Source organism: Somniosus microcephalus, chromosome 11 (genome assembly GCF_052327205.1).
Source record: "Somniosus microcephalus isolate GS21.2 chromosome 11, FLI_Smic_1.0, whole genome shotgun sequence".
Classification (NCBI taxonomy): Eukaryota; Metazoa; Chordata; class Chondrichthyes; order Squaliformes; family Somniosidae; genus Somniosus; species Somniosus microcephalus.
In genome coordinates this window covers 110,093,856-110,119,355 of record NC_140997.1, presented here as the reverse complement: position 1 = coordinate 110,119,355, position 25,500 = coordinate 110,093,856, and the positions used below count along the sequence as shown (strand labels likewise).

The window sequence follows — 25,500 nt, the reverse complement described above, 5'->3', positions numbered from 1 at the left end:
CCTCAAGTTAATGTTAATTCAATTTTCAGAATATGTTGAATTTTGAAGCCAACTGATTATTTTGCCTGTGTTCTGTTGATAGTTAAGATAGGAGAGATCTTGTGAGCAGCAGATACAACCAGCAACGGGGTGGGCTATGGGCATCAGATTTGACGCTCATTTATGTTGCGGGGGGGGGGGGGGGGGGGGGGGGAAAAGAGGGGAGAAAAGAGAGGGATTCAGCTATATCTTGATCTCAGTGTTATGCTCTGTGGGGCAGAGCATGCACCGGGGAGGGTGCTAGTGCAGTCAAAGATCTAGCTCAATTTGGAGGGGTGGGGGTTACTATTCCACTCAAATTTTTATGCTCAGTAAGGAGTCCTACTGATTTAAAATTCAGCCAGAGAATCACTCTTCAGGCTTCCTGATGTTATGATTAACGGGATGGGGATGTTCTTTCATCCACTATTTTACTGTTATGCTGGGGAGAGGGGTGGTTAGGTGGAACGCCTTCATCTGCCTGCATTCACATTTCAAAGTCAGCGGATGCATGGGTGGTTCAGGCTTCGTTCAGACAACCTGCCAATTTACCGCTTAGTGCTGTTGTAGGTGGGGGGGGGGGGGGGGGGAGGGGGAGTTGTTCTTTAATCCAACGGCGTTCAGAAATTGCACTCTTTTGGGGTCTTGCTTCTGCTTCCTGAAGCTGGTACACTCACTCTTCTTCCTTCATGTCCTGCCAGTTCTCTTCATGGATATGTCAGCAATAATGGCATTGCCTTCGCATTTTCTTCCCTTCACAGTCCACTTCTGGCTCCCCGAAAGGCACCATAGGGTCAATCGACATTCTTCCGCTCCCTCTCTAATCCATCCTTGAATTTTCCATTTTTTAATCTATTTGTTCTCAGCACAAGGCAGTATTTATTGTCCCATCCCTAGTTGGATTTTTCAAACAAACTGGCAGATTTTCAGGTTTATTTAACTCAATTTCACAACTTGCCATGGTAGGATTTGAACTCATGACCTGACAGTCCTATAACCATAAGCACTAGGCTACTGTTCATTGGTTAGTACATTGCCAGTCGTCATGTAATGTTGACTGCAGCCTCACTGTACTCAATTGGTAATGCAACATGATGTTCGCAGCACCACTTACAGGTGCAGTAGTACCATTAGAATTTGGTAACACGTATGGTTTTTAAATATAATACATAATGAAAAATCTTACATTCACGTGTACTTTCTGAATACAAAACCTTACTTCCTTTTTCATCATACTTTTCTACCAGCTTTTTCATTATCAATTCCTGTCGACATTTATATGGAAAAGGCTCCGGTCACTGGCTAATTACAGGCTCTGTCCACAAGGTGGCACTCTATTCGGTCCATACAAATATCAATATTTTCTCAAAATCTTTGGGTATTCCAGTTTCAAAAGTAGCATAAAACAATCCATTTCAACACCAGCATAGATGCTGCCCAAGAACCATTCCATTGTAATGGCATGAAATGCTCGAGGTTGTATACAAGAATCCTTCCTCTTGTTTACCAACTAATATTCCAAATTATCGTGATTCAAGTCTGCTGGGCTTAATGTTGAAACAACAAGCTGAATTTAACACTGCAGAAATATAAATTAACAAAATTCAGTTCAGCCAATAAACTTAAAGAGTACAATGTTACAAGGGACTAGAGGGCAATTTTCAAAACCTTAAGTCAGGTCAAGTTCACATGGAGTCGTCTTTTTTTCCAAACAGAGGGTGTTTGTATGCGAGAGATGTAGAGAGAGCATGCCAGATTCTGCAAAAACACAACACTTATTCAGAAACTGCGCCATTGGGGGTCAGGAACTTGGTTGGGGGGTTGTGGGGGGGGGGGGGGGGGGGGGGGGCGGTGAGGGTGAGCCTTGTCTGTTTTCTAAAAGCAGTACTGCGAGCTCTGGAGCCTGGCAGTCAGAACGAATGGATCAGATTACACATTGCAAAGTACAAGGCAGTATTTATTGTCCATCCCTAGTTGGATTTTTCAAACAAACTGGCAGATTTTCAGGTTTATTTAACTCAATTTCACAACTTGCCATGGTAGGATTTGAACTCATGACCTGACGTGCTAGTCCTATACCATAACCACTAGGCTACTGTTCATTGGTTAGTACATTGCAGTTGTCATGTAATGTTTGGGGCAGGCAGGGTCTAATTATACATTCCAGACAAACTGCTGGGTGTGTCTTATCCTCCAAGGGGACCAATCAGAACTTTAGTGTTGCAAATACACCCTGCCATAAATGTATTCGCACAGGTCTGCCAGTCTCCATGAAGCCTTGGACTTGAATTCCACCACATTCCATGCACTTCACACGCGAGTGAAGAGGCTCAACCAACTAGCCAATTCCTAGGATGCACCAGTGTCACCCTGTTCATGTCACATTTGGAGACTGTGGCTGCCAAAACACACCAGGTAAGCCACTACTTCAAGCTACAGTGGTTTTAATTTTAACAGTGCACATATCGCTCTCCCAACCACTGCACCCTACTTTCTGGCTCAGAATGGGAACACACTAAACACCTTAATTGTTTCCAGACCCCAAATTACCCATGAGCAACACCATAGAAGATTAGAGCATTTCCTAAATACAAACCTGTTCAAACAGTTCATCAATTAATTCCCTCTACCCGAGGAGAAATAATAAACCTAGATACCAGCTTATGCTACCATTCTCATAATATTCTGATTTGAGTCTCAATTTTATCGAATGACACAAAGTATTTAATATTAAAAAATCTTTCAAATTTAAATCAATACACCAAGTTTATCAGTGCTAATTTAACCGAGGCACTGAATAACGCATACAAGGTAATTACATTTACATAATATTCTCGCCAGGTATTAATCCCAATGTTTCAACCATCATATTTAATGGTGTTAAAAAGGACTATGACTATGAAACTATCTAGGAAGATTTAACCATTTAAAATAGTTAATTGTTGAAGACAGAGCATATTAAGCAAACAGACTGCAGTCTTTCTAACTGTGTAGAGTTCTCATATACTGCCGACAATGAGCATTTAAAACCTCAATGTGCAGTTGACAGTCACCTTCAGATCTTTTATTTCATTTGCACGTGCTCAATGAGTGCATCATATTTTTCTCCTGATGAAAAACATGTTCTATAGGAGTTAATTATAATTTCACAGCTGAGAAACAGGAAATGAACTCCAGTTTAAAACATTCACAGCACGGTGGCATAGTGGTTAGCACTGTTGCCTCACAGCGCCAGGGACCCGGGTTCGAATCCGGCCTCGGGCGACTGTCTGTGTGGAGTTTGCACATTCTCCCCGTGTTTGCGTGGGTTTCCTCCGGGTGCTCCGGTTTCCTCCCACAGTCCAAAGATGTGCAGGTTAGGTTGATTGGCTATGATAAATTGACCCTTAGTGTTAGGGGGATTAAATACGTGGGGTTGCAGGATAGGGTGGGATATGTGTTGGTGTAGGGGTTACGGGGATCGGGTGGGATATGTGTCGGTGCAGGCTCGATGGGCCGAAATGGCCTCTATCTGCACTGTGGGGTTTCTGTGATTCTGTGATTCTGTGAAATGCCTCATGATGGCCCAACCAGAAGAATTTTTTTAAACAAAGCGCTCAAAAGTGAACTCGTATCAGATTACTGACAGTGCATCAGGCCAAGTTATATTAAGAAAAAACACAAATCTCATGTGTGCAACTTGAATTCATCACATTCAAAAGGAATTCCTTTAACAAACTGTTAACACCTTTATTTTCTTCAGACCAACAGCAGCCTGTGTACAGTACAAAAACGCAATACAATCAATTCCAGTGAAGCACAGCCACATACCTGATCCAAGTGTAATTCTGATCCAAGCACAGAATTCTAAACGCATCAAATCACTTTCCATCTCCCAAATAAACAGAACACCAATTCCAAGCATAATTTTTTAAATGCATCATCCTGTTCCAAGCATAATATTTCCTCAATTATATCCGTTTTCAGTGCTCAGCACACTGTATACTGTCAATCCATTTCCAATTTTCACCTAAACACAACAACACGTTAGTAATTCAATGAAAAGCACGTTAGCACCTTCTTGAAAAAAGTTTGTTATTTTTAAGTGTGAATGTGTGATGATGAGGTTAAAAATGTATAATGAATGAATGAATGAATGAATGAATGGCCTGTGGTAAAAATACTACAAATGGACCATGCACTCTATAGAAATTTTGTTACAGTAAATTTTTGGCAAACTAGTGTTAAGACTATCTGTATATTTTTAAAGTGACACTGAACATATGCAATAAAGTAAAATTTACTTAACTAAGCAGCATCAGAACAGACATAATGGACACATTTACTACCAAACCCAATGTGCTATACCAATTATAATAAGCAAGCTAAAGCAGTAGCTCAGGAATAGACCCAAGGAAAGCAAAATAAAATGGAATGAGAATATCCAAGAACAAGCATCAGTCTGATCATTTCACAAGTAAAAATGCAACACTAAATAAGATGCATGATTACAAAAGGAATTAAGTAATTAAAAAGAGTGCATGGAAAGTAAGTTTCATTAATAGCACAAAAGACACAATCACCCTTACGTGGACAACCACCAGCTACCCTATTCACACTTAATTGTTGGAGTCAAGTGAAGATGCCCAGGTGTGCACTGAACTGATAAAACAATGATTGAACTGCTGCACAGAACATTTTACCATCTGAACACAACTTGAAAGCATGCAAGAGTACCTTTGCAACCCAACAAGTGAAGCTCATACACTGCTGAGCTTCAATAAAGGCTGGAAGAACCATACAGCCTTTTTTACTTTACGTTCAGAAATCGACTCATTAATGGATCCGTGCAGCGTGTGGCACACATTGAGTCAGCCGCTTGCATATGAAGCAGCACATGAAGTTTAGGCTATTCATTCCCTCACAGTTCCCATCTCCCCACACCCTGAACTCTTATCCCATATCCTCAGTGGTGCCTCATCACTGCAATGTGGTGATTCTGAACCCCACAGTACCAAACATTTTAAGAATGCGCTGCAATTAGAGACCACAGAAGTAAACAGCTTCACACATGTACATAAAGGTTACCAGACTGCAACATTCAGCAAGAGATCTGCAGGGAAAAAGTGAAAGGGTGGTGAGGAATTGGGAACTATTTGCACCATCTTAAATTCTGAAACTCTCCAGGTTAGCACAGTATCTTAGATTAAACAAAATTATAACTAGAATAAAAGAAAATGAAATGGATAAATGATGAATAGAGAGCAGTTTGCTGTGCAGGATACAAGCAGATAATACCACTGAAGGGTAGGGTAGTAAATGGACCCCACTGACCTATCAACACAGTAAATCACAGCTCCAGCTTTATTCTATGATTGATGTAGCCCCTGCCTAAGGATGTTTGGTTCCTATATGATTCTTTTGAGATACTAGACCTGTACCGTAGTATAAACAATAATAAAGTACCAGTGGGGTGTTTTTTTTATACTGATCTACGCATGCAAGACAATCTGAACATTCATAAAAGTGAAACCTTTTGTAAAAAGTGTTTTTTTTAAAATGTTGCTGATGCCAATGGCATTGACAGCTCAGATAAAAGCCCTAACTCCACCTTTCTGCATTACATACAGGAAGCGGAGCTCTGGAACTCCCTGAAGTAGTATACAGCTGCCTCATCAAAAAACAACTGAATACAAGTCTTTCACAGTTCTTAAAATCAAATTTACTGCTACATTTTAAAATATTACTTAAATGGAATAATCCAATGTGAAGTCTTTTAAATTTCACTTTTCGAAAACTTTCCCTGTACTTTGCATTATATTTTTAGGAAGCATGGGATCCAAAAACTGATCTTGACTTTGAAACCCCTGAATACTTTAATGCACTATTACAACACATTAGCTTTCCAAGGAGATTTAGAATGCAATTCTACAAGCTGCCTCTTCCTATCTAAATTGTACCAAGTATCTCAGCACCAATCCCACAAACCACAGCAGCTGAATTACACCTTGAACTTTTATTACATCCAATCATTTTAGACAGTCAACGACTGTTTAAACATCCAAGAAAGCTAGTGAGTGTCAAGGTTTTTTTTTTATTAAAAAGGTACCAAATGCTATCGAGTCATGATAACTCAGCTGTATTTAAACTAATGTATAAAATCCCATTTTGTTAATTCTTTATTGTATGGTAAACATGCTATGATGCGGAAGCATGTTGTGTTGGATTATCAATCAGCAATAAAGGAACAGTATACAGAATACTGGGAGATGCCTTTTATTTTAGGCAATGTAATGTAATGTAAGGCAAATGTAATGTAATGTAAGGCAATGTACATTTCTTTGTAATACAATTACAAACAACATAGCACCAACAGAGAATCACGAGTTAACAAAGAAATCGGATTTTTCCCTTTCTGTCATGCATGTCCAAAGACACTAGTCAGCAGCAATCATTTTCATTCTGAATCAGACAAAGGATCCGGATCGGATTCAGTTGAATCAGATTCAGTTTTCGATTCTTCCCCTTTTCTCCATTCTTTGAGGAGAAGCCTCCACTGTTCAGCTTGCAGCCACGCAGCATAGGCTGCATCTAAATAATCCTGCATGTCTTCAGGCTTCTCCAAGCACAGCCTGAGCAACTGATCAAGTTGGTCTGAAGTAAGCCGATTCCTGCAGGAGAAATTAAGTCAGGAAAAAAAAAAATTGTTCAACTGCTAATAAATCATGTAAGAAACAATGGCTGGCCAATTCTCAACTTGACAGTGTACCTGTATTTGTTTCTTATCAAGTTCACAGACGAAAAGCCCCTATCAGGTTCAGCAGTTGATGCAGACATCACCACACAAACCTCTCCTAGTATCGAGAAGTTTGGATATTCTTTTCTCCACATATCAGAGTGTGCCAGATCAATGCAAACCTGTGGGGAAGAGGGAGGGGAAGAAGAAAAAGGACATTCACTCTTGCTCTAATATACATATGTAAAGTCCAGCATATAGAAGTTACATTCAAGTGACTTGCCATTTTTTGTACAAACCCAAGTCACATCCTATAAAGATATGAAACATTTCAAAATGTGCATATTCCACACCAGATTTCACAGGTGGTTTGTAATATATATTTTTATTGAGTTCTTTCCATACTTTGGAATATTTAGCATGCAATATTCGTAGTACTAATCTATACATTACACCACAGTAAATACAAGTGGCTAATCTATAAAATTTAAGTTATCAGTTATAAAACTTTGCTTACTTCATCCAAACTCTCTCCTTTTCTGGATGCAATTAGATATTTCATCTGGTCCCACTCAGCAACTAAATCTTTTCCATCGTTGGAAAGGAGGTCCGAGAAATGATTCTGGAGAGCTGCTGCTTCACTATTTCCATACTGAGCCAGTTTCTCAGGGTCAGACGGAATCCTATCTGGATCTAGGATACGAAAAGCTCTGATGATTGCGTTATCAGGGAACCTCTCCTTCAGACTGTCAACAATATTCCTCACCTAAAAAAAAATGATTGTTAAGGAAAGTTAAGCAGAGCTTTTCTACGATAAAACATGGTCTCCATTACCCCATTTTTGCCAGCGATCAGTCATTACACAGAATGCCTAACCCAGGAACCCACCACACAGAGGGCAAAAGAAAACACTTCATATTATACTAGTGCTGTGCGATAGAATTACACTTGTAAAAGTAGTACGAAAGTTCGCCAGCAGTCAAAATTTAAGTTAGTAACTCCATTACTTTAATAACTTAGACATTACTTTTTAAATCTACTAACCAGAGTTTTAACAGAGACAGCTATCTCATCAGTAGCTTTAGCTGCTGTCTTATGAAGTATAGGTCCATGTGGTTTCCTTGTCGTAGGTGGTCGAGAAAGAGCACCGCTCTCTAGTAGCTGGATCCCCAGCAGAAAGCTGCTCTCCCACAATATATTGTTTCCGAGGTATTTGCACTCAAGGAGATTGATTGTGGCTTGAACCCTTTCAGGTACTCTGACTGGGTTCACAAATCTTTCCTGAAAAAATAGCAATAGATTGTCCAAGTGGTGGAGGAGATCTCTCAAGAAGAAAATGGCAAGTAGAATGCTGTAAATGTAAAGAGAAAATAAAAACATTTCACAAACGCAAGGAACTGGTCACTGCAGCTACTTTATAACAATTGTTTTCTCAGCAAATGTTCATGATTAAGCTGTTATTTTAAAAGTATATTTTAAAAGGAGCTGTGCACTTGCAGTGCAATTCATGGTGTCAGCCATGGCTCAGTGGTTGTAGGTTTAAGTCCCACACCAGGGACTTGAACACAAAAATCTAGGCTGACACTCCAGTCCAGTAGAGGGAGTGCTGCACTGTTGGAGGTGCACATAAAAGGTCCCATGGCACTATTCGAAGAGCAGGGGAGCTATACCCGGTATCCTGGCCAATATTTATCCCTTAACCAAAACCTAAAAACAGATTATCTGGTCATTATTGCATTGCTGTTTGTGGGACCTTGCTGTGCGCAAATTGGCTGCCACCATTCCTACAATACAACAGTGACTACACTTCAAAAGTACTTAATTGGCTATAAAGCACTTTGGGTTGTCCTCAGGTCGTAAAAGGCACTATATAAATGCCTGTCTTTCTTTTTCCCCAAATAATGGATTAATGAACCTTCACTAATGAGTAAAAGAAACAAAAATTGGCACTTTTCTGCCCACAAAGTGTTAAATTTGATCCCCAGAAAATTACAAAATTCACAACAATCAGCTTGAAAAATACATTCAAATTCTAAATACACATTAGAATGGAGAACATAATACCGAGGCTGTTGGAGTTTAAGGAGGATGCTTTCTGCTGTGATGTCATGTTCACTGTAACTCATGTCAGAAAAATATATTATGAGAGTTTGGTAGGATTTGCAAATTGCTTGGATCGCCCTGCCTCGATTTATCCATTTGAGGTGGCAGGCCTTTGCCAGTTTGATGGTGCTCGTCTCCAGGACGTGGAAGACCTCTTCCAAACCGCTGTGTTTAACAGTGGATCTTTTATTAAAAAAAGAGAGAAAAGTTACATGAAATCGTCACTTTTTCCATCAGTCTTTTCTTCCTCCTACATTACTGGCTTTTAACACCAAAATTTGGGATAACCAAGTCACTACTTCCTGATTTACCTCAACCTTGATAAAAATCATTAAATAACTTTGGTGGTGTCCTATGAGCCATGGTTCCTCCAGAAATAAATATATTAGCAGTATACATTAATACTGTGGAGTAGAAATTGGACTGAGTGGTAAAGTGGATCAAATCTAGGGTTCTAATCCACCTCAGAGAGGATAGAAATCTAATCTCTCAAAGATAGTGGTCAAAACGCCAAGTGAAAGGAGTCTTAATAATCTCAACCTAATCCAATATACATGCTGCAGCACAAAACTACTCGCATTTTGTTTAATAAAAATTCGAAATGTCATAGTTTGCAGATGTTGGAAATGGAAGGAAACATGCTGATGCAGTAGAGAATACTGAAAGTCAAGGTACAGTATTGGGACAATAAAAAGGAACCTTGACTGCATTGTACTCATACCATCAATAAAAAGTGGGAAAACGCACTAATCTAAGTAACGACTTCCTTCACATTGACCAGCACAACCAGTAGAGCGTGTAAATAAATGTAGTACAGCCTGTACTGTATAATGGATTATGGAGTGCATTATGACAACCTTTGGAATCTCAGATCTAATACAGGAGCAAAGTTAATTTACTCTCTCCAAAACCAAAACAGAAAATGCTGGAAACACTCAGATGATCAGGCAGCATCTGTGGAGATAATAAACAAAGCTAATGTTTTAGGTGCGATCTCTGCTTGAAGAACCTAGAACGTTAGAAAATAATAATAGGATTGGGCAGAGTCAACACGGATTTATGAAAAGGAAATCGTGTTTGACGAATCTGTTTTTGGAGGTTGTAACTAGCAGAATAGATAAGTGGAAACCAGTGGATGTGGTTTATTTGGATTTTCAGAAGGCATTCGATAAGGTACCACACAAGGGGTTACAGTATTAAACAAAATTAGGGCTCATGGGGTTGGGGGTAATATACTCGCATGGATTGAGGATTGGTTAACGGACAGAAAACAGAGAGTAGGAATAAACGGGTCATTTTCGGGTTGGCAGGCTGTGGCTAGTGGGGTACCACAAGGATCAGTGCTTGGGCCCCAGCTATTCACAATCTATATCAATGATTTGGATGAGGGGACCAAATGTAATATATCCAAGTTTGCTGATGATACAAAGCTGGGTGGGAATATAAGTTGTGAGGAGGATGCAAAGAGGCTTCAAGGGGACATAGACAAGCTAAGTGAGTGGGCAAGAACATGGCAAATGGAATATAACGTGGAGAAATGTGAAGTTATCCATTTTGGAAAGAAAAATAGAAAAGCAAAGTATTTTTTAAATGGAGAGAGATTGGGAAATGTTGGTGCTCAGAGGGTCCTGGGTGTCCTTGTTCACAAATCACTGAAAGTTAACATGCAGGTAAAGCAAGCAATTAGGAAAGGAAATGGTATATTGGCCTGTATTACAAGAGGATTTGAGTACAAGAGTAAAGACATCTTACTGCAATTATATAGGGCCCTGGTGAGACCACAACTAGAGTATTGTGTACAGTTTTGGTCTCCTTACCTAAGGAAGGATATACTTGCTAGAGGGGGTGTAACGAAGGTTCACCAAACTGATTCCTGGGATGGGGGGATTGTCCTAGGAGGAGAGATTGAGTAGACTAGGCCTATATTCTCTGGAGTTTAGAAGAATGAGAAATGATTTAATTGAAACATCCAAAATTCTTACAGGGCTCAACAGGGTAGATGCAGGGAGGATGTTTCCCCTGGCTGGGGAGTCTAGAACCAGGAGTGTCAGTCTCAGAATAAGGGGTGGGCCATTTAGGACTGAGATGAGGAGAAATTTCTTCACTCAGGGTGGTGAATCTTTGGAATTCTCTACCTCAGAGGGCTGTAGAGGCTCAGTCGTTGAATATATTCAAGAGTTCGATAGATTTTGGGGTATTAAGGGAATCAAGGGATATGGGGATAGTGCAGTTGAGGTAGATGATCAGCCATGATCTTATTGAATGGTGGAGCAGGCTCTAGGGGCCAAATGGCCTACTCCTGCTCTTATTTCTTATGATCTTGTGTTATGTTAGCTGGTCCGTTCACAGATCAGATAGCAACTGTAGAGAGAACAGACCAGCTAACGTTCCAGGTTCTACAAGCAGGGCTCACAAAACATTAGTTGATTTATTCTCTCCACAGACGCTGCCTGATCTGTGGAGTGGCTCCTACATTTTCTAACTTGGTTTCAGATTTCCAGCACCTGCAGTGTGTTATTTTTTTGTTTAAATTACTGCGGTTGGATTTAGGCAGGCGATAACTCTAGAAACTCCTTGCACGCCAGGTTTGCAAACAGGCTTCCCTCCACGGAGACCTGAAATTCCATTATAATTTCAGCAGGGCTACAATCTATTTTACCTGGAAATGTATGAATAGATAGCTTTAAAGCAACCATCTATTTCTTGAAAAAGCGTAATTTCATTGTATGAATCCTTAATAGCCAAAGCCTCCGAATGTACCACGAAGTGTTGTCCAAGCAGCCACGGAATATCTACCTATATACATAGATATAGGTGAGAGATTGTTGAATTAAAAATCATTGCAACAGACTTCATAGCCTTAAAGTGCACCACTAATGACCAAAACGTAATCACACCTAGAATTAGTGTTGGAAAAAACACCAGCACTTTACGTGGATTCTACAGCTGGTTCTAGAAAACATAAAGCACTTGTTTTCCTGTTTACTCCCACTTCCAAAGCAAATGGTGGGAGCAAGGAGGAAAAAAGGTTAATTAACAGATTTGCAAATTACTTTTAAATTCAGAAACGCTACGTAGAAAGGCTAAAATTAAAAGTATGGCAGAGAATGAGGAAGAATCACGGAAAACAGAATTAAAAGATTTTTAAACAAATGGGGCAAAATTCCAGTAATAAAGCTGACTCTGGTGTTGAATACCTTTACTACTGCAATATTAGTGTTTGATTCAGCATCACAGTGTACAAGTTGAAAGACAAAAATAGTCTGGCTCGGAAACAGAAATTTCCCTGACCAGGAGATGCAGTTAATGCTTTCAAAAATTGTGTCTTGTCTGAATAGCACCAATTTCTCATCAAGCACTCATGTCATCTGCTGAGGACATCGTGTCCCAACTCATTGACGATATCACGTGAACCAACTCATTGGCGATATCACGGGAACCAACTCATTGAAGATATCACGGGAACCACTATAGCATCACAAGTAACTCTCAGCAAGTCAAGGACACAAATCACGAGAATTAAACAAGGTTTGATAAAGGCTACCCTGCAGGCTCCCAATGTGATCACCAGTAATAGCTGGATCTCTAACAACTCTACATCAGCCCTTTCAAGAGTCAAGTCACTAAACAAAGCCTCAGATCAATGAACTGCATTTGACCGCTCATTTTAAATACAATGGTGGATCTGGAGGCTGTTGTAGCAAAGAGGAACTACAATGTAACAGGAATATCAGAAACATGGCTAAATCAAGAGGATGGAAATGAGCATAGCATTCAGTATAGTGTGTTCAGGAAAGATAGTGTGGACAGAAAAGGAGGTGTTGAAGCCATGCATCAGGGACACCTGGAAGGTAAAAGAAATTGTTCCTGTGGGAAGTAAAAAGCTACAAAATTAACCACTTGGACATCTCTTAATTAAAAACTTAATCAGGCCAACAAGAGGGCTAATATACAGGCTTCAAAGAGGTCAGTTTTAAGAACATTAAGAATCAGATGCAGGAGTAGGCCATACAGCCCCTTGAGCCTACTCCGACAATCAATAAGATCATGGCTGACCTTTGACCTCAACTCTACTTTCCCACCCGATCCCCATATCCCTCGATACCAAAAGTCTATCCATTTCAGCCTTGAATATGCTCAACAACTCAGCAGCCACAGCCTTTTAGGGTAGAGAATTCCAAAGATTCACAATCCTCAGTGAAGAAATTCCTCCTCATCTCAGTCCTAAATGGCCAACCCCTTATCCTGAGACTATGTCCCCTAGTTTTAGACTCTCCAGCTAAGGGAAACAACCTCTCAGCGTCTACCCTGTCAATCCCCTCTCAAAATCTTATACGTTTCAATGAGATCACCTCTCATTCTTCTAAACTCGAGTGTTTAGGCCCAATCTACTCAACCGCTCCTCATGGGACAGCGCTCTCATTCCAGGAATCAATCTCGTGAACCTCTGTTGCACCCCCTCTAAGACAAGTATGCCCTTCCTCAGATAAGGAGACCAAAACTGTGCACAGTACTCCAGGTGTGGTCTCACCAAAGCCCTGTACAATTGTAGTAAGACTTCCTTACTCTTGTACTCCAACCCACTTGCAATAAAGGCCAACGTGCCATTTGCCTTCCTAATTGCTTGCTGTAGCTGCATGCTAACTTTGTGTTTCCTGTACGAGGACACCTAAATCTCTCTGAACACCAGTATTTAATCATTTCTCACCATTTAAAAAATATTCTGTTTTTCTATTCTTCCTACCAGTGAATAATCTCACATTTCCCCACATTATACTCCATCTGCCACCTTATTGCCCACTCACTTAACCTGTCTATATTCCTTTGCAAGCTTTGTGTCCTCCTCACAGCTTACTTTCCCACCTAGCTTTGAGCTTTGTATCGTCAGCAAACTTGGATACATTGCACTCTGTCCTTCATCGAAGTCATTAATATAGATTGCAAATAGCTGAGACCGAAGCACGGATCCCTGCGGCATCCTACTAGTTACACCCTGCCTGCCAACCAGAAAATGACCAGTTTATCCCTATTCTGTTTTCTGTCCGTTAACCAATCCGCTATCCATGCTATTACCCCCAACCCCATGAGCCCTTATCTTGTGTAGCAACCTTTTATGTGGCACCTTATCAAATGCCTTTTGTAAATCCAAATATACTACATCCACAGGTTCCCCTTTATCTACTCTGCTAGTTACATCCTCAAAAAATGAATACATTTGTTAAACACGATTTCCCTTTCATAAAACCATGTTGACTCTGCCTAATCATATTATGATTTTCTAAATGCCCTGTTACCACTTCCTTAATAATGGATTCCAGCATTTTCCCCGACGACTGATGTCAGGTTAACTGGATAGTAGTTCCCTGTTTTCGCTCTCCCTCCTTTCTTGAATAGCGGGGTTACATTGGCTACTTTCCAACCCGCTGGGACCGTCCTAGAATCTAGGGAATTTTGTAAGATCACAACCAATACATCCGCTATCTCTTCAGCCACCTCTTTTAGAACTGTAGGATGTAGGTCATCAGGTCCAGGAGATTTATTGGCTTTTAATTTCCCCAAGTACGTTTTCTCTACTGATATTAATTACTTTAAGTTCCTCACTCTTATTAGCCCCTTGGTTCCCCACTATTATTTGGTTATTTCTGTCTTCTACTGTGAAGACAGATACAAAATATTTGTTTAAAGTCTCTGCCATTTTCTTATTCCCCATTATAATTTCACCTGTCTCAGCCTCTAAGGGACCAATGTTTACTTTTGCTACTTTCTTCCTTTTTACATACCTGTAGAAACTCTTACAATCTGCTTTTATATTTCTTGCTAGTTTACTCCCATTCTATTTTCTCGCTTTTTATCAATTTTTCCCGATGAAGAAATAGGAGAAAAGCAAGGTATTTTACAGACTTCAATCAACCCAATATTAATTTGGAAAAACACAAGTGGCTTAAATCATAGAAGCATAGAAAGTTACAGCACAGAAGGAGGCCATTTCGGCCCATTGTGTCCGCACCGGCCAACAAAGAGTTATCCGGTCTAATCCCACTTCCCAGCTCTTCGTCCGTAGCCCTGCAGGTTAGAGCCTCCCAAGTGCACATCCAAGTACTTTTTAAATGTGGTTAGGGTTCCTGCCTCTACCACCCTTTCAGGCAGTGAGTTCCAGACCCCCACAACCATCTGGGTGAAGAAATTTCCCCTCAAATAACTTTAAACCTGTGCCCCCTGGTTTTTGACCCCTCTGCTAAGGGAAATAGGTCCTTTCTATCCACTTTATCTCGGCCCCTCATAATTTTATACACCTCAATAAGGTTCCAAGGAAAACAGACCCAGCCTAGCCAGTCTTTCCTCATAGCTAAGATTCTCTACTCCCGGCAACATCCTTGTAAATCTCCTCTGTACCCTCGCTAGTGCAATCACAGCTTTCCTGTAATGTGCTGACCAGAACTGCACGCAGTACTCTAGCCAAGACCTAACTAGTGTTTTATGCAGTTGACGCATAACCCCCCTGCTCTTGTATTCTATGCCACGGCTAATAAAGGCAAGCATTCCGTATGCCTTCTTATCTACCTGGCCTGCTACCTTCAGGGATCTGTGGACATGCACTCCAAGGTCCCTTTGTTCCTCTACACTACTCAGTGTCCTACCATTTAATGTGTATTCCCTTTCCTCGTTAGCCCTCCCCAAATGCATTACGTCACACTTCTCCGGATTGAATTCCATTTGCCACTGTTCTGCCCACCTGACCAATTTATTGATATCTTCCTGCAGTCTACAGCTTCCTTCTTCAGTATCAACCACACAGCCGATTTTAGTATCATCTGCAAACTTCTTAATCATATCCCCCCATATTCAAGTCTAGATCATTGATATATACCACAAAAAGCAAGGGACCTAGTACTGAGCCCTGCGGAACCCCACTGGAAACAGCCTTCCAGTCACAAAAACATCCATCAACCATTTCCCTTTGCTTCCTGTCTCTGAGCCAGTTTTGAATCCAACTTGACACTTTGCCCTGGATCCCATGGGCTTTTAACTTTGTGACCAGTCTGCCATGTGGAACCTTATCAAAAGCCTTGCTAAAGTCCATATACACTACATCAAACACACTATCCTCGTCTACCCTCCTTGTTACCTACTCAAAAAATTCAATCAAGTTTGTCAGACACGACCTTCCCTTAACAAATCTGTGCTGACTATCCTTGATTAATCTGTCAGATTTGTTAACGGTAATGCATGACTGCTTCTTAACCCAATGCATCAGAGAATGTAAGAGGTAGTGTTGATGTTTGTAAAGGGTTCAGCAGCATAGTGATTATGTTACTGGACTAGTAATCCAGAGGTCTGGACTAATGATCCAGAGACATGAGTTCAAATCTCACCATGGCAACTGTGGAATTTAAATTCAGTTTATTAAATAAATCTGGAATAAAAAGCTCGCATCAGTCACGGTAACCATGAAACTACCAGGTTGTTGTAAAAATCCATCTGGTTCACTAATGTCCTTTAGGGAAGCAAATCTCCCATCCTTACCTGGTCTGGCCTATATGTGACAGCAACGTGGTTGACTCTTAACTGCCCTCTGTGGTTCAAGAAGGTGGCTCACCACCTTAAGGGCAATTAGGGATAGGCAATAAATGTCGGCCTTGCCAGCGACACCCGCATTCCATGACCGAATTTTTAAAAAATGACCTCGACAGGATGCAGAAAATGGATGTTATGGCTCCTTAGGGACATCGACCACAGAACCACCAAGTTCAACATGAACTGGGATTCAGAAAAACCTAAAACTAGGAGCCGAGGATATAACTTTAAAAGGGTTAATTTCATAGGGATGAAGGAATAACTTAATGAAATTAATTGAGGGCAATCATTCAACAGCACTTCAGTTGAGAAGTTAAATACCTTTAAAGGCATAATGTTGAGCATGCAGAACAAATACATACCTGAAACAGTAAACTCAGACTAAATAGATGAGAACCTAAATGAATTGATAAACCAATAAAAAGTAAAAGAAAGAAAAAATGATCTAAGATGCTTCAGGAAGAAAATGGATGAAGTTCACAAGGATAAATACAAGGATGTGCAGGAACATGCTAAAAGAGTGATTGGAGGAGCATAATAAGGAGGCTATAAAACCATAGGTATTTACAGTACAGGAAGAGGCCATTTGACCCTTTTTTTTCCTGTGCCAACCCTTGGCTAGAGCAATTTAAAACTAATCCCACTACAAAGAACCACAGAAAAGACCTCGAATAAAGCACAGCAGCAGGTGCAAAACATAACACTAAGATGTTCTTTTTGTACAATTGTAAGAGGTCAGAGAAGAGAGAACCTTAAAACTGAAATGGGCTCAAAACAGAGGATGAGCACAAGACAGCAAACATTGCGAATTACTATTTCCTCCAAGGATTTACAAGGGCAGGCATAAGCAACATGCCCTCCACAAACAGACTGGACCACGACAAAATTAAAGACTTTGATATGAATGTGATGAAAATCCCAGATAGGCTAAAAGGGCTCAAAAACAATACACTTCTGAGGATAAGTGTTTTTTATACCAGAGTACTAAAGGAGAATAGGGAGAAGATTATGGGGAAGTCACTGGACACTGGAAAGGTACCAATCGATTGGAAGCAGGTTTAGGTGGTGCCCATATTCAAAATGGGGGACAAATTAGAAACAGGCAACTACAAGCCCATTAGTTTTAACTTCAAGCCCATGTAAAATATTGGTTTCAATCTGGTGTTTACTAAGATATTGCACAAATCAAGTTAACAGCACTTAACATGGATTTAGAAAGGGAATAACCTGTTTGACTTCATTGAGGAAGTAGAATCCAAAGTGGACTGTGTTAAGCTCCAAGACATGTTGTACCTAGACTTCCAGAACATTTGACAAAATTCTACATCAAAGGCCATTAGTTAAGCTCAAAGCTTTGGGAACTTAGAGTAAATCATAGTATCATACAGCACAGGAGGAGGCCATTCAGCCCATCGTGTCTGTACCAGCTCTTTGCAAGAGCAGTGCAATTAGTTGCACTCTCCTGCTCTTTCCCCATACCCTGGCAAATTTTTACTTTTCAAGTATTTATCCAATTCCTTTTTGAAACTTATTAAATCTGTTTCTACCACCCTTTCAGGCAGTTATTTCCAGATCATAACTCAAAAATTCTCATCTCCTCCTAGTTATTTTGCCAATTATTTTAAATCGGTGTCCCCTGGTTACAGTTTTGCCCCATCTACTCTATCAAAACCGATCATTTTGAACACCTCTATTAAATCACCCCCTAAGCTTCTCTGCTCCAACTGTTAAATCTCCCCCTAACCTTCTCTGCTCCAAGGAGAATGATCCCAAGCTTCTATAGTCTCTCCACATAACTGAAATCCCTCATCCCCGGTATCATTCTAGGAAATCTCCTCTGCACCCTTTCAAAGGCCTGGACATCCTCCCTAAAGGCGCCCAGAATTGGACACAATACTCCAGGATCAGTGTTGAGACCACTACTATTTGTAATTGATATCAATGATTTGTACTCAGAAACCCATGTGCAAATATGTTAAATTTGCAGCTGGCACTAAACCAGAATGGGCAGTGGATCCAAGTCAGGATGGCGTATGACTTGGAGAGGAACTTGGAGGTGGTGCTCCCATGTGCCTGCTGCTCGACCTTTTCGGTGGTAGAGGTCGCGGGTTTAGGAGGTGCAGTAAGAGGGGCCTGGCTTGATGGTGATGGTAGAGTGAGGGATATGCCAGGGCATGAGGGTACCAATTGTGGTGGAATGCAATTCTGCTGATGGCCCAGTTTTTAGCTGCTAGATCTGTTCTTAATCTTTCCCATTTAGCACGGTGATAGTGCCACACAACACAATGGAGGGTGTCCTCAGTGTGAAGACGGGACTGTGTCTCCACAAGGGCTGTGAGGTGGTCACTCCTACCAGTACTGTCATGGACAGATGCATCTACGACCGGTAGATTGGTGAGGACAAGGTCGTGTTGCTTCTGTCAGTTGGGCCAGTCTGGCAGTTATGTCCTTCAGAACTCGCACAGCTCGGTCAGTGGTGGTGCTTATGAGCCACTCTTGGTGATGGACATTGAAGTCCCCCACCCCTAGTACATTATATGCCCTTACTGCCCTCGGTGCTTTTTCCAAGTGGTGTTCAACATGGAGGAGTACTGATTCATCAGCCGAGAGAGGGCGGTAGGTGGTAAGCAGGTTTCCTTGCCCATGTTTAACCTGGTGCCATGAGACTTCATGGAGTCCAGAGTCAATGTTGAGGATCACCAGAGCCACTCCCTCCGGACTGTATCGCCACCCCTGGTGGGTCTGTCCTGCTGGTGGGACAGGAGGTGGAGTTGTCTGGGAGGTTGGCTGATATGATTCTGTGACTATGACTATGTCATTGTTGCTTGACTAGTTTGTGGGACAGCTGTCCCAAATTTGGCACACAAGTACCCAGATTGTGAGGAGGACTGGGCTGGGTGTCGTTTTGTCCTATCTGAATCCAATGCCCAGGTCGAAGCCAGGTGGTCCGTCCATTTTCATTCTTATTATACTTCTTCGTAGCCATTTCAGAAGGCAATTAAGAGACAATGCTGTGGGTCTGGAGTCACATATAGGCCAGACTGGGCAAGGACGGCTTGTTTCGTTCCCTAAAAAGGACATTAGGGAATCAGCTGGATTTTTACAACAATCTGATAGCTCCATTACGGATACTAGCTTTTTATTCCAGATTTATTTAATTGTTTTTTCTTATAAACCGAATTCACATTCACAAACTGCCATGGTAGGATTTCAAATCCGGATTATTAGTCCAGGCCTCTGGATTACTAGTGCAGTAACAGAACCATTACACTACCGTACACGTAGAGATGGATATAAAGTACAAAGAAATGCATTTAACACTTTGGATAACTATACACTTTTTTTTTTTTTTTTTAAATTCGTTTTATGGGATGTGGGCATCGCTGGCAAGGCCAGCATTTATTGCCCATCCCGAACTGCCCTTGAGAAGGTGGTGAACTGCCTTCTTGAACAGCTGCAGTCCATGTGGTGAAGGTACTCCCACCACAGTGCTGTTAGGTAGGGAGTTCCAGGATTTTGACCCAGCGACGATGAAGGAAGGGCGATATACTTCTAAGTCAGGATGGTGTGAGACTTGGAGATGGTGGCGTTCCCATGCGCCTGCTGCCCTTCTAGGTGGAAAAAGTCGTGGGTTTGGGAGGTGCTGCCAAAGAAGCCTTGGCAGTGCATCTTGTAGATGGTACACACTGCAGCCATGGTACACTGATGGTGGAGGGAGTGAATGTTTAAGGTGGTGGATGGGGTGCCAATCAAGCGAGCTGCTTTGTCCTGGATGGTGTCGAGCTTCTTGAGTGTTGTTGGAGCTGCACTCATCCAGGTTAAGTGGAAAGTATTCCATCACACTCCTTACTTGTGCCTTGTAGATGGTGGAAAGGCTTTGGGGAGTCAGGAAGTGAGACACTCGCCACAGACTACCTAGCCTCTGACCTGCTCTTGTTGCCACGGTATATATGTGGCTGGTCCAGTTAAGTTTCTGGTCAATGGTGACCCCAGGATGTTGATGGTGTGGGATTCACGCGATGGTAATGCCATTGAATGTCAAGGGGAGGTGGTTAGACTCTCACTTGTTGGAGACAGTCATTACCTGGCACTTCTGTGGCGCAAATGTTGCCTGCCACTCATCAGCCCAAGCCTGAACGTCGTCCAAGTCTTGTTGCATGCGGGCATGGACTGCTTCATTATCTGAGGAGTTGTGAATGGCGCTGAACACTGTGCAGTCATCAGCGAACATCCCCATTTCTGACCTTATGTTGGAGGGAAGGTCATTGATGAAGCAGCTGAAGATGGTGGGCCTAGGACACTGCCCTGAGCAACTCCTGTAGCGATGTCCTGGGGCTGTGATAATTGACCTTCAACCACCATAACCATCTTCCTTTGTGCTAGGTATGACTCCAGCCAGTGGAGCGTTTTCCCCCCCGATTCCCATGGACTTCAGTTTTACTAGGGCTCCTTGATGCCACTTAGTCCCAAAATGGTGTTGAAATGGAAAACAAAGTATTTATTTCATGGCCACCTCAACATACGATTCAAGTCTATCAGCTGAGAATTAAAAGTATCAATTACTCCCTGTTGAGGATTTTTACATAAGATTACATCCTTCCTCCATTGTTAGGCCACACTAGCAAATTGAACAGATTCTGAAAACCGCCTGATCTCAGGTGAGTACAGAAAATCCATCTCAAACACAAAAATCTCACTTTTACATTCAAAAGATTACATGCATATTTTAAATCAGTATATTAAAAGCACCTCAATAATTCACTAACAACTAACAATAATCCCCATCTCACTAATTTAATGGGAATTCCATCATGAACAAATAACTAGTTTTAAGAGTCAACATTACAATTACTTTACCTTGAGCTTGACATGAAGACCTCCTTTCGATCCCATCATAATGGCTGAACCATTTGTGGTTATCATGGCCATAGACTGGAGACAGATTTGGTGCTCTACATAGAACTTCTTTATAGATTTGTATAGGGATACAGCATCAGCTTTACCATCCAGATACAGCAGCTTTATAAATTTCACCTGTAGCTCAGTCTGTATAAAAAATAAACGTAACCACTTACCCATGATGGTACTTGTACTATTCTTTTGCAATAAAACACACAAAACTTCACTTACACCTGTTGAGGTGATAAACTGGCATTTATGGAACAGGCTGACATAAAAGAATCGAAAATAGTCGCTGCCATCATTTCTAGTGGCAGGGAAAGGAGAAATGATTTACAAGAAAACGTTTTGGGAAGGATAATTACAGCACTGTAGTACGTTAGGCCTCTGAAAGGGAAAACCAAGGTATTAATGTCAATATCCAACATTCCAAATTAATTAAACTTTAGTGGACCAATTTCCACAGTTCCAAGTGAATTTGTTCAATGGAGAAATTTACAGCTCAATCTCAACTGAGGCAGCAATAGAGATACTACAACTAACTCAGCAGGGAGGGAGAGATATCTGCATAAACTCCCAACCCCACTCCTGGTCAGGTACTGTTTAGAGATATTCAGAAATCATCCAAACTACTTGAACAAGGCACACTTGAACGATCCGGTTGACTGAAGTCAGCGCTCTCCTGGGCACTCACATGGTGGAAGTTTTAGCAATGGATGAGTTCTATTGCCAATATCCAGTGAGGTTAAAAAGCTTTGTGGGCAGTTTGGAGGAGAAATTCGGGCTGGTTACAGTATCACACATTATTCACCTGTGTCCTTCAGGGATGCTTGTGATCATGCAACCAAATGATCACACAGAAAATTCCTAATGTCTTGTTTGGACTCAGGGTTTCAAGAAAATGCTGCACTTTGGTTGCACCATCCTTAAAAGGAGAAGGAAAATATCAGAGTACATTTTGTTCAAGGTCTGTCCCCTTTTCATAGAAGATAATATTCATCAATTTCTTTGCCAACAAGGAAACTCAAGTAGGGTCTCTCTCCTTGTTAGACTGATAAAATGACAAGGAGTATCCCGTGCAGCTTCATAGGAAATGGCAGGACATGCAACTGCTGCCCAAGAGCTGTTCATGAGCCACAGAAAACCATGAAACCAAGGGTGAAAGAGAGGAAAAAAGAACAGAAGACAGAATAGGCTTTAGAAGTTCTGCTGGCCAAAGTAGGGCTAAAATAACTTGTTTTAAAAGAACATTCATGTCTTGATCTATTCCTGGTCGCCTCCCAGCATTCAGTTCAGAGCCATTAGCTAAATCCTACCAGTAGGTCAACCAGTCTCAGCCCTGTAAATTGTCCTTAGTTCAAGAGGAAGCAAGAGAGGGAGATCTGTATTTAGAGTAATCAACTTCTACTTCTGCAAATATATTTAAACCTAACTTAGAAAGAGAATAGTCTTCTTCTCCCACAGCTTTAGCTCTACTAAAGAAAAAAGATTTAGGGATCACTACAACTTTAAAAAGGAGAAAATGCCTAGGAAAGCCACCTTTACTACAGGAGCATATCTTTGACCAGTTAAGAAATAAATTCAGTTATATATTTTCCATCAGTGAAGACCAGTCAATTCAGATCTCTACTCCCATACAGAATTGCTCAGATGATATAGGTTGTGTGTACAGCTTAAGTGGAATTGGCACTTCAGAATAACATGGATGTCAAGCAGGCAGCATTTGAACTAGAAAAGGTCGGACAAATCCAAAGCACCAATGTCTGGTTGTGAATGGAGTCCTACATCGAAGCAAGTCACACCCATAATCTACGCCATCAGAGCAGCGCCAGGTACAAGTGAAAATCTCACGCAAGAGGAAAATAGCTGACTAACTGAAGTTATCTACAAGGTAGGAAAAGGTTCCCAATTTTAAAAAATACACAAGAACTGAAAGCATCCCCCCAGGTTTCCCACCTTAAAGCTTTTTTCCCCCTTCCATATATGTCAGGAATGCACGTCCGCATAGAAGATCAAACAATTCCATACACAAAAATGCACTTATTTCTTTGGCAGCTCCAGTAACAGTATGGCAAGTAAAAAACTGTGCATTACTATTTAGCAATTGCAGTTTTGTATAGCATGGTCACTGGTGCTTGCAAACCAATTATTTTATCAAATTCTGTACAACTACTAAATGATCATATAAATATAATGGCACTGCAACTATCTGCTAGTGCTTTACCAGAAAGGATTAAAGGAAAAATGGGGCAAGAGGTGAGCTTAATGCATGTTATTAAACACCTGAAATACTTCCAATACAATTTAGTCAGCTTCTCATCCAAACAAAGGAATGTATACCCACTTCAGTAAACCTCTGTCTGCTGAAATCTGGTGAGGATGGAAAGGATAACAAAATTCTTAAACCAGAAAGTAAATCCAGTTAAAGGAAACATAGAAACATAGAGATAGGAACAGGAGTAGGCCATTCGGCCCTTCGAGCCTGCTCCGCCATTCAATGAGATCATGGCTGATCTTCGTCTGAGATCATAGCTGATCTTACCAGTTCAGTACCCCGTCCCCGCCTTTTCTCCGTAACCCTTAATCCCCTTAGCCTTCAGAAATATATCCAATTCTCTCTTGAAAATATTTATTGAATTAGCCTTCACAGCCCTCTGTGGCAGGGAATTCCACAGGCTCACCACTCTTTGAGTGAAGAAATTCTTCCTCATCTCTGTTTTAAATGATTTGCCCGCTATTTTTAGACTGTGGCCCCTGGTTCTGTGCTCCCCGGCCATTGGAAACATTCTCTCTGAATTCAGCCTGTCCAGGCCTGCCATAATTTTATATGTTTCGATGAGATCCCCTCTCAATCTTCTAAACTCCAGTGAGTACAAGCCCAAACTATTTAATCTCTCTTCGTAGGTCATTCCCGCCATTCCAGGTATCAGCCTGGTGAATCGCCGTTGCACTCCCTCCATGGCAAGAAGATCCTTCCGCAGATGGGGCGACCAAAACTGTACACAATACTCCAGATGCGGTCTCACCAGCACCTTGTACAGCTGTAGTAAGGTATCCCTATTCCTATACTCGAACCCCCTTGATATGAAGGCCAACATACCATTTGCCTTCTTAATCGCCTGTTGCACCTGCATGCTCTCCTTCAGTGACTGGTGCACAAGAACACCCAGGTCCCTCTGCACTTCCCCATCTCCCAATCTATTGCCATTTAGAAAATAATCTACCCTCCTGTTTTTACCCCCAAAGTGGATAACCTCGCATTTATCCACATTATAGTGCATCTGCCACGTATCCGCCCATTCCCCCAACCTGTCCAAATCGCACTGTAGCCTCCTGACATCCTCATCAGAGCCCACCCCTCCTCCTAGTTTAGTGTCGTCAGCGAATTTGGAAATATTGCATCCAATTCCCTGATCCAGATCATTTATATATATTGTGAACAGCTGGGGTCCCAGGACCGATCCTTGCGGCACCCCGCTGGTCACTGCCTGCCACTCCGAAAACGAGCCGTTTATTCCAACTCTCTGTTTGCTATCCGCCAGCCAGTTCTCTATCCACGTTAATACTTTGCCCCCAATCCCATGAGCCTTAATTTTGCATGATAATCTTTTGTGTGGAACCTTATCGAAGGCTTTCTGGAAGTCAAGGTACACCACATCCACTGGCTCTCCCCCATCTATTTTACCAGTTACTTCCTCAAAAAATTCCAGCAGATTAGTCAAACACGATTTACCCTTTGTAAATCCATGTTGACTCTGTCCGATTCTTTCCCCATTTGTCAAGTGCTCCGCTATTTTATCCTTAATAATGGACTCTAGCATTTTGCCCACAACCGATGTAAGGCTTACTGGTCTATAATTCCCTGCTTTCTCTCTACCCCCCTTTTTAAATATTGGGGTAACATTAGCTACCCTCCAATCCACGGGTACTGTTCCCGAGTCAATGGAGTTCCGGAAGATGATCTTTAGAGCATCTGCTATCTCCAGGGCCACCTCCTTAAGTACCCTAGGATGTAGTTTATCAGGCCCCGGGGATTTGTCGGCCTTCAGTCCCCTCAACTTACCCAACACCATATCCCTAGAGATACTAATTTCTGTCAGCTCCTCCCTCTCATTAGTCCCTATGTTTGCCGATATTCCTGGGAGGTTATTTGTGTCCTCCTTTGTGAATACAGAACCAAAGTATGAGTT

General features: G+C 41.5%; 2 protein-coding genes across 2 annotated transcripts in view; one reads left to right on the top strand and one right to left on the bottom strand.

Moving 5' to 3' along the window:
* Nucleotides 1-25,500, top strand: part of nckipsd (NCK interacting protein with SH3 domain) — a 282,238-nt gene that overhangs the window by 64,022 nt on the left and 192,716 nt on the right. The window lies entirely within an intron of this gene.
* Nucleotides 3,734-21,505, bottom strand: LOC147110824 (zinc finger protein 862-like). Its single transcript, XM_086001185.1, has 7 exons — nucleotides 21,269-21,505; nucleotides 11,496-11,632; nucleotides 8,798-9,019; nucleotides 7,778-8,084; nucleotides 7,251-7,499; nucleotides 6,767-6,915; nucleotides 3,734-6,668 (listed from the first exon to the last, which is right to left on the bottom strand). The coding sequence occupies exons 1-7, from the start codon at nucleotides 21,488-21,490 to the stop codon at nucleotides 6,455-6,457; spliced, it is 1,500 nt and encodes a 499-aa protein (XP_085857311.1). The 5' UTR covers nucleotides 21,491-21,505; the 3' UTR covers nucleotides 3,734-6,454.

Excerpts from the sequence above, each read along its gene's own strand:
- LOC147110824 (XM_086001185.1), bottom strand. The coding sequence starts at position 21,490 with ATGGGTAAGTGGTTACGTTTATTTTTTATACAGACTGAGCTACAGGTG. Across the intron at positions 11,633-21,268 it reads GTCTTCATGTCAAGCTCAAG|GTAGATATTCCGTGGCTGCT; the intron begins GTAAAGTAATTG and ends CTATGTATATAG. Across the intron at positions 6,916-7,250 it reads AAGGAGAGAGTTTGGATGAA|GTTTGCATTGATCTGGCACA; the intron begins GTAAGCAAAGTT and ends TCTTCCCCACAG.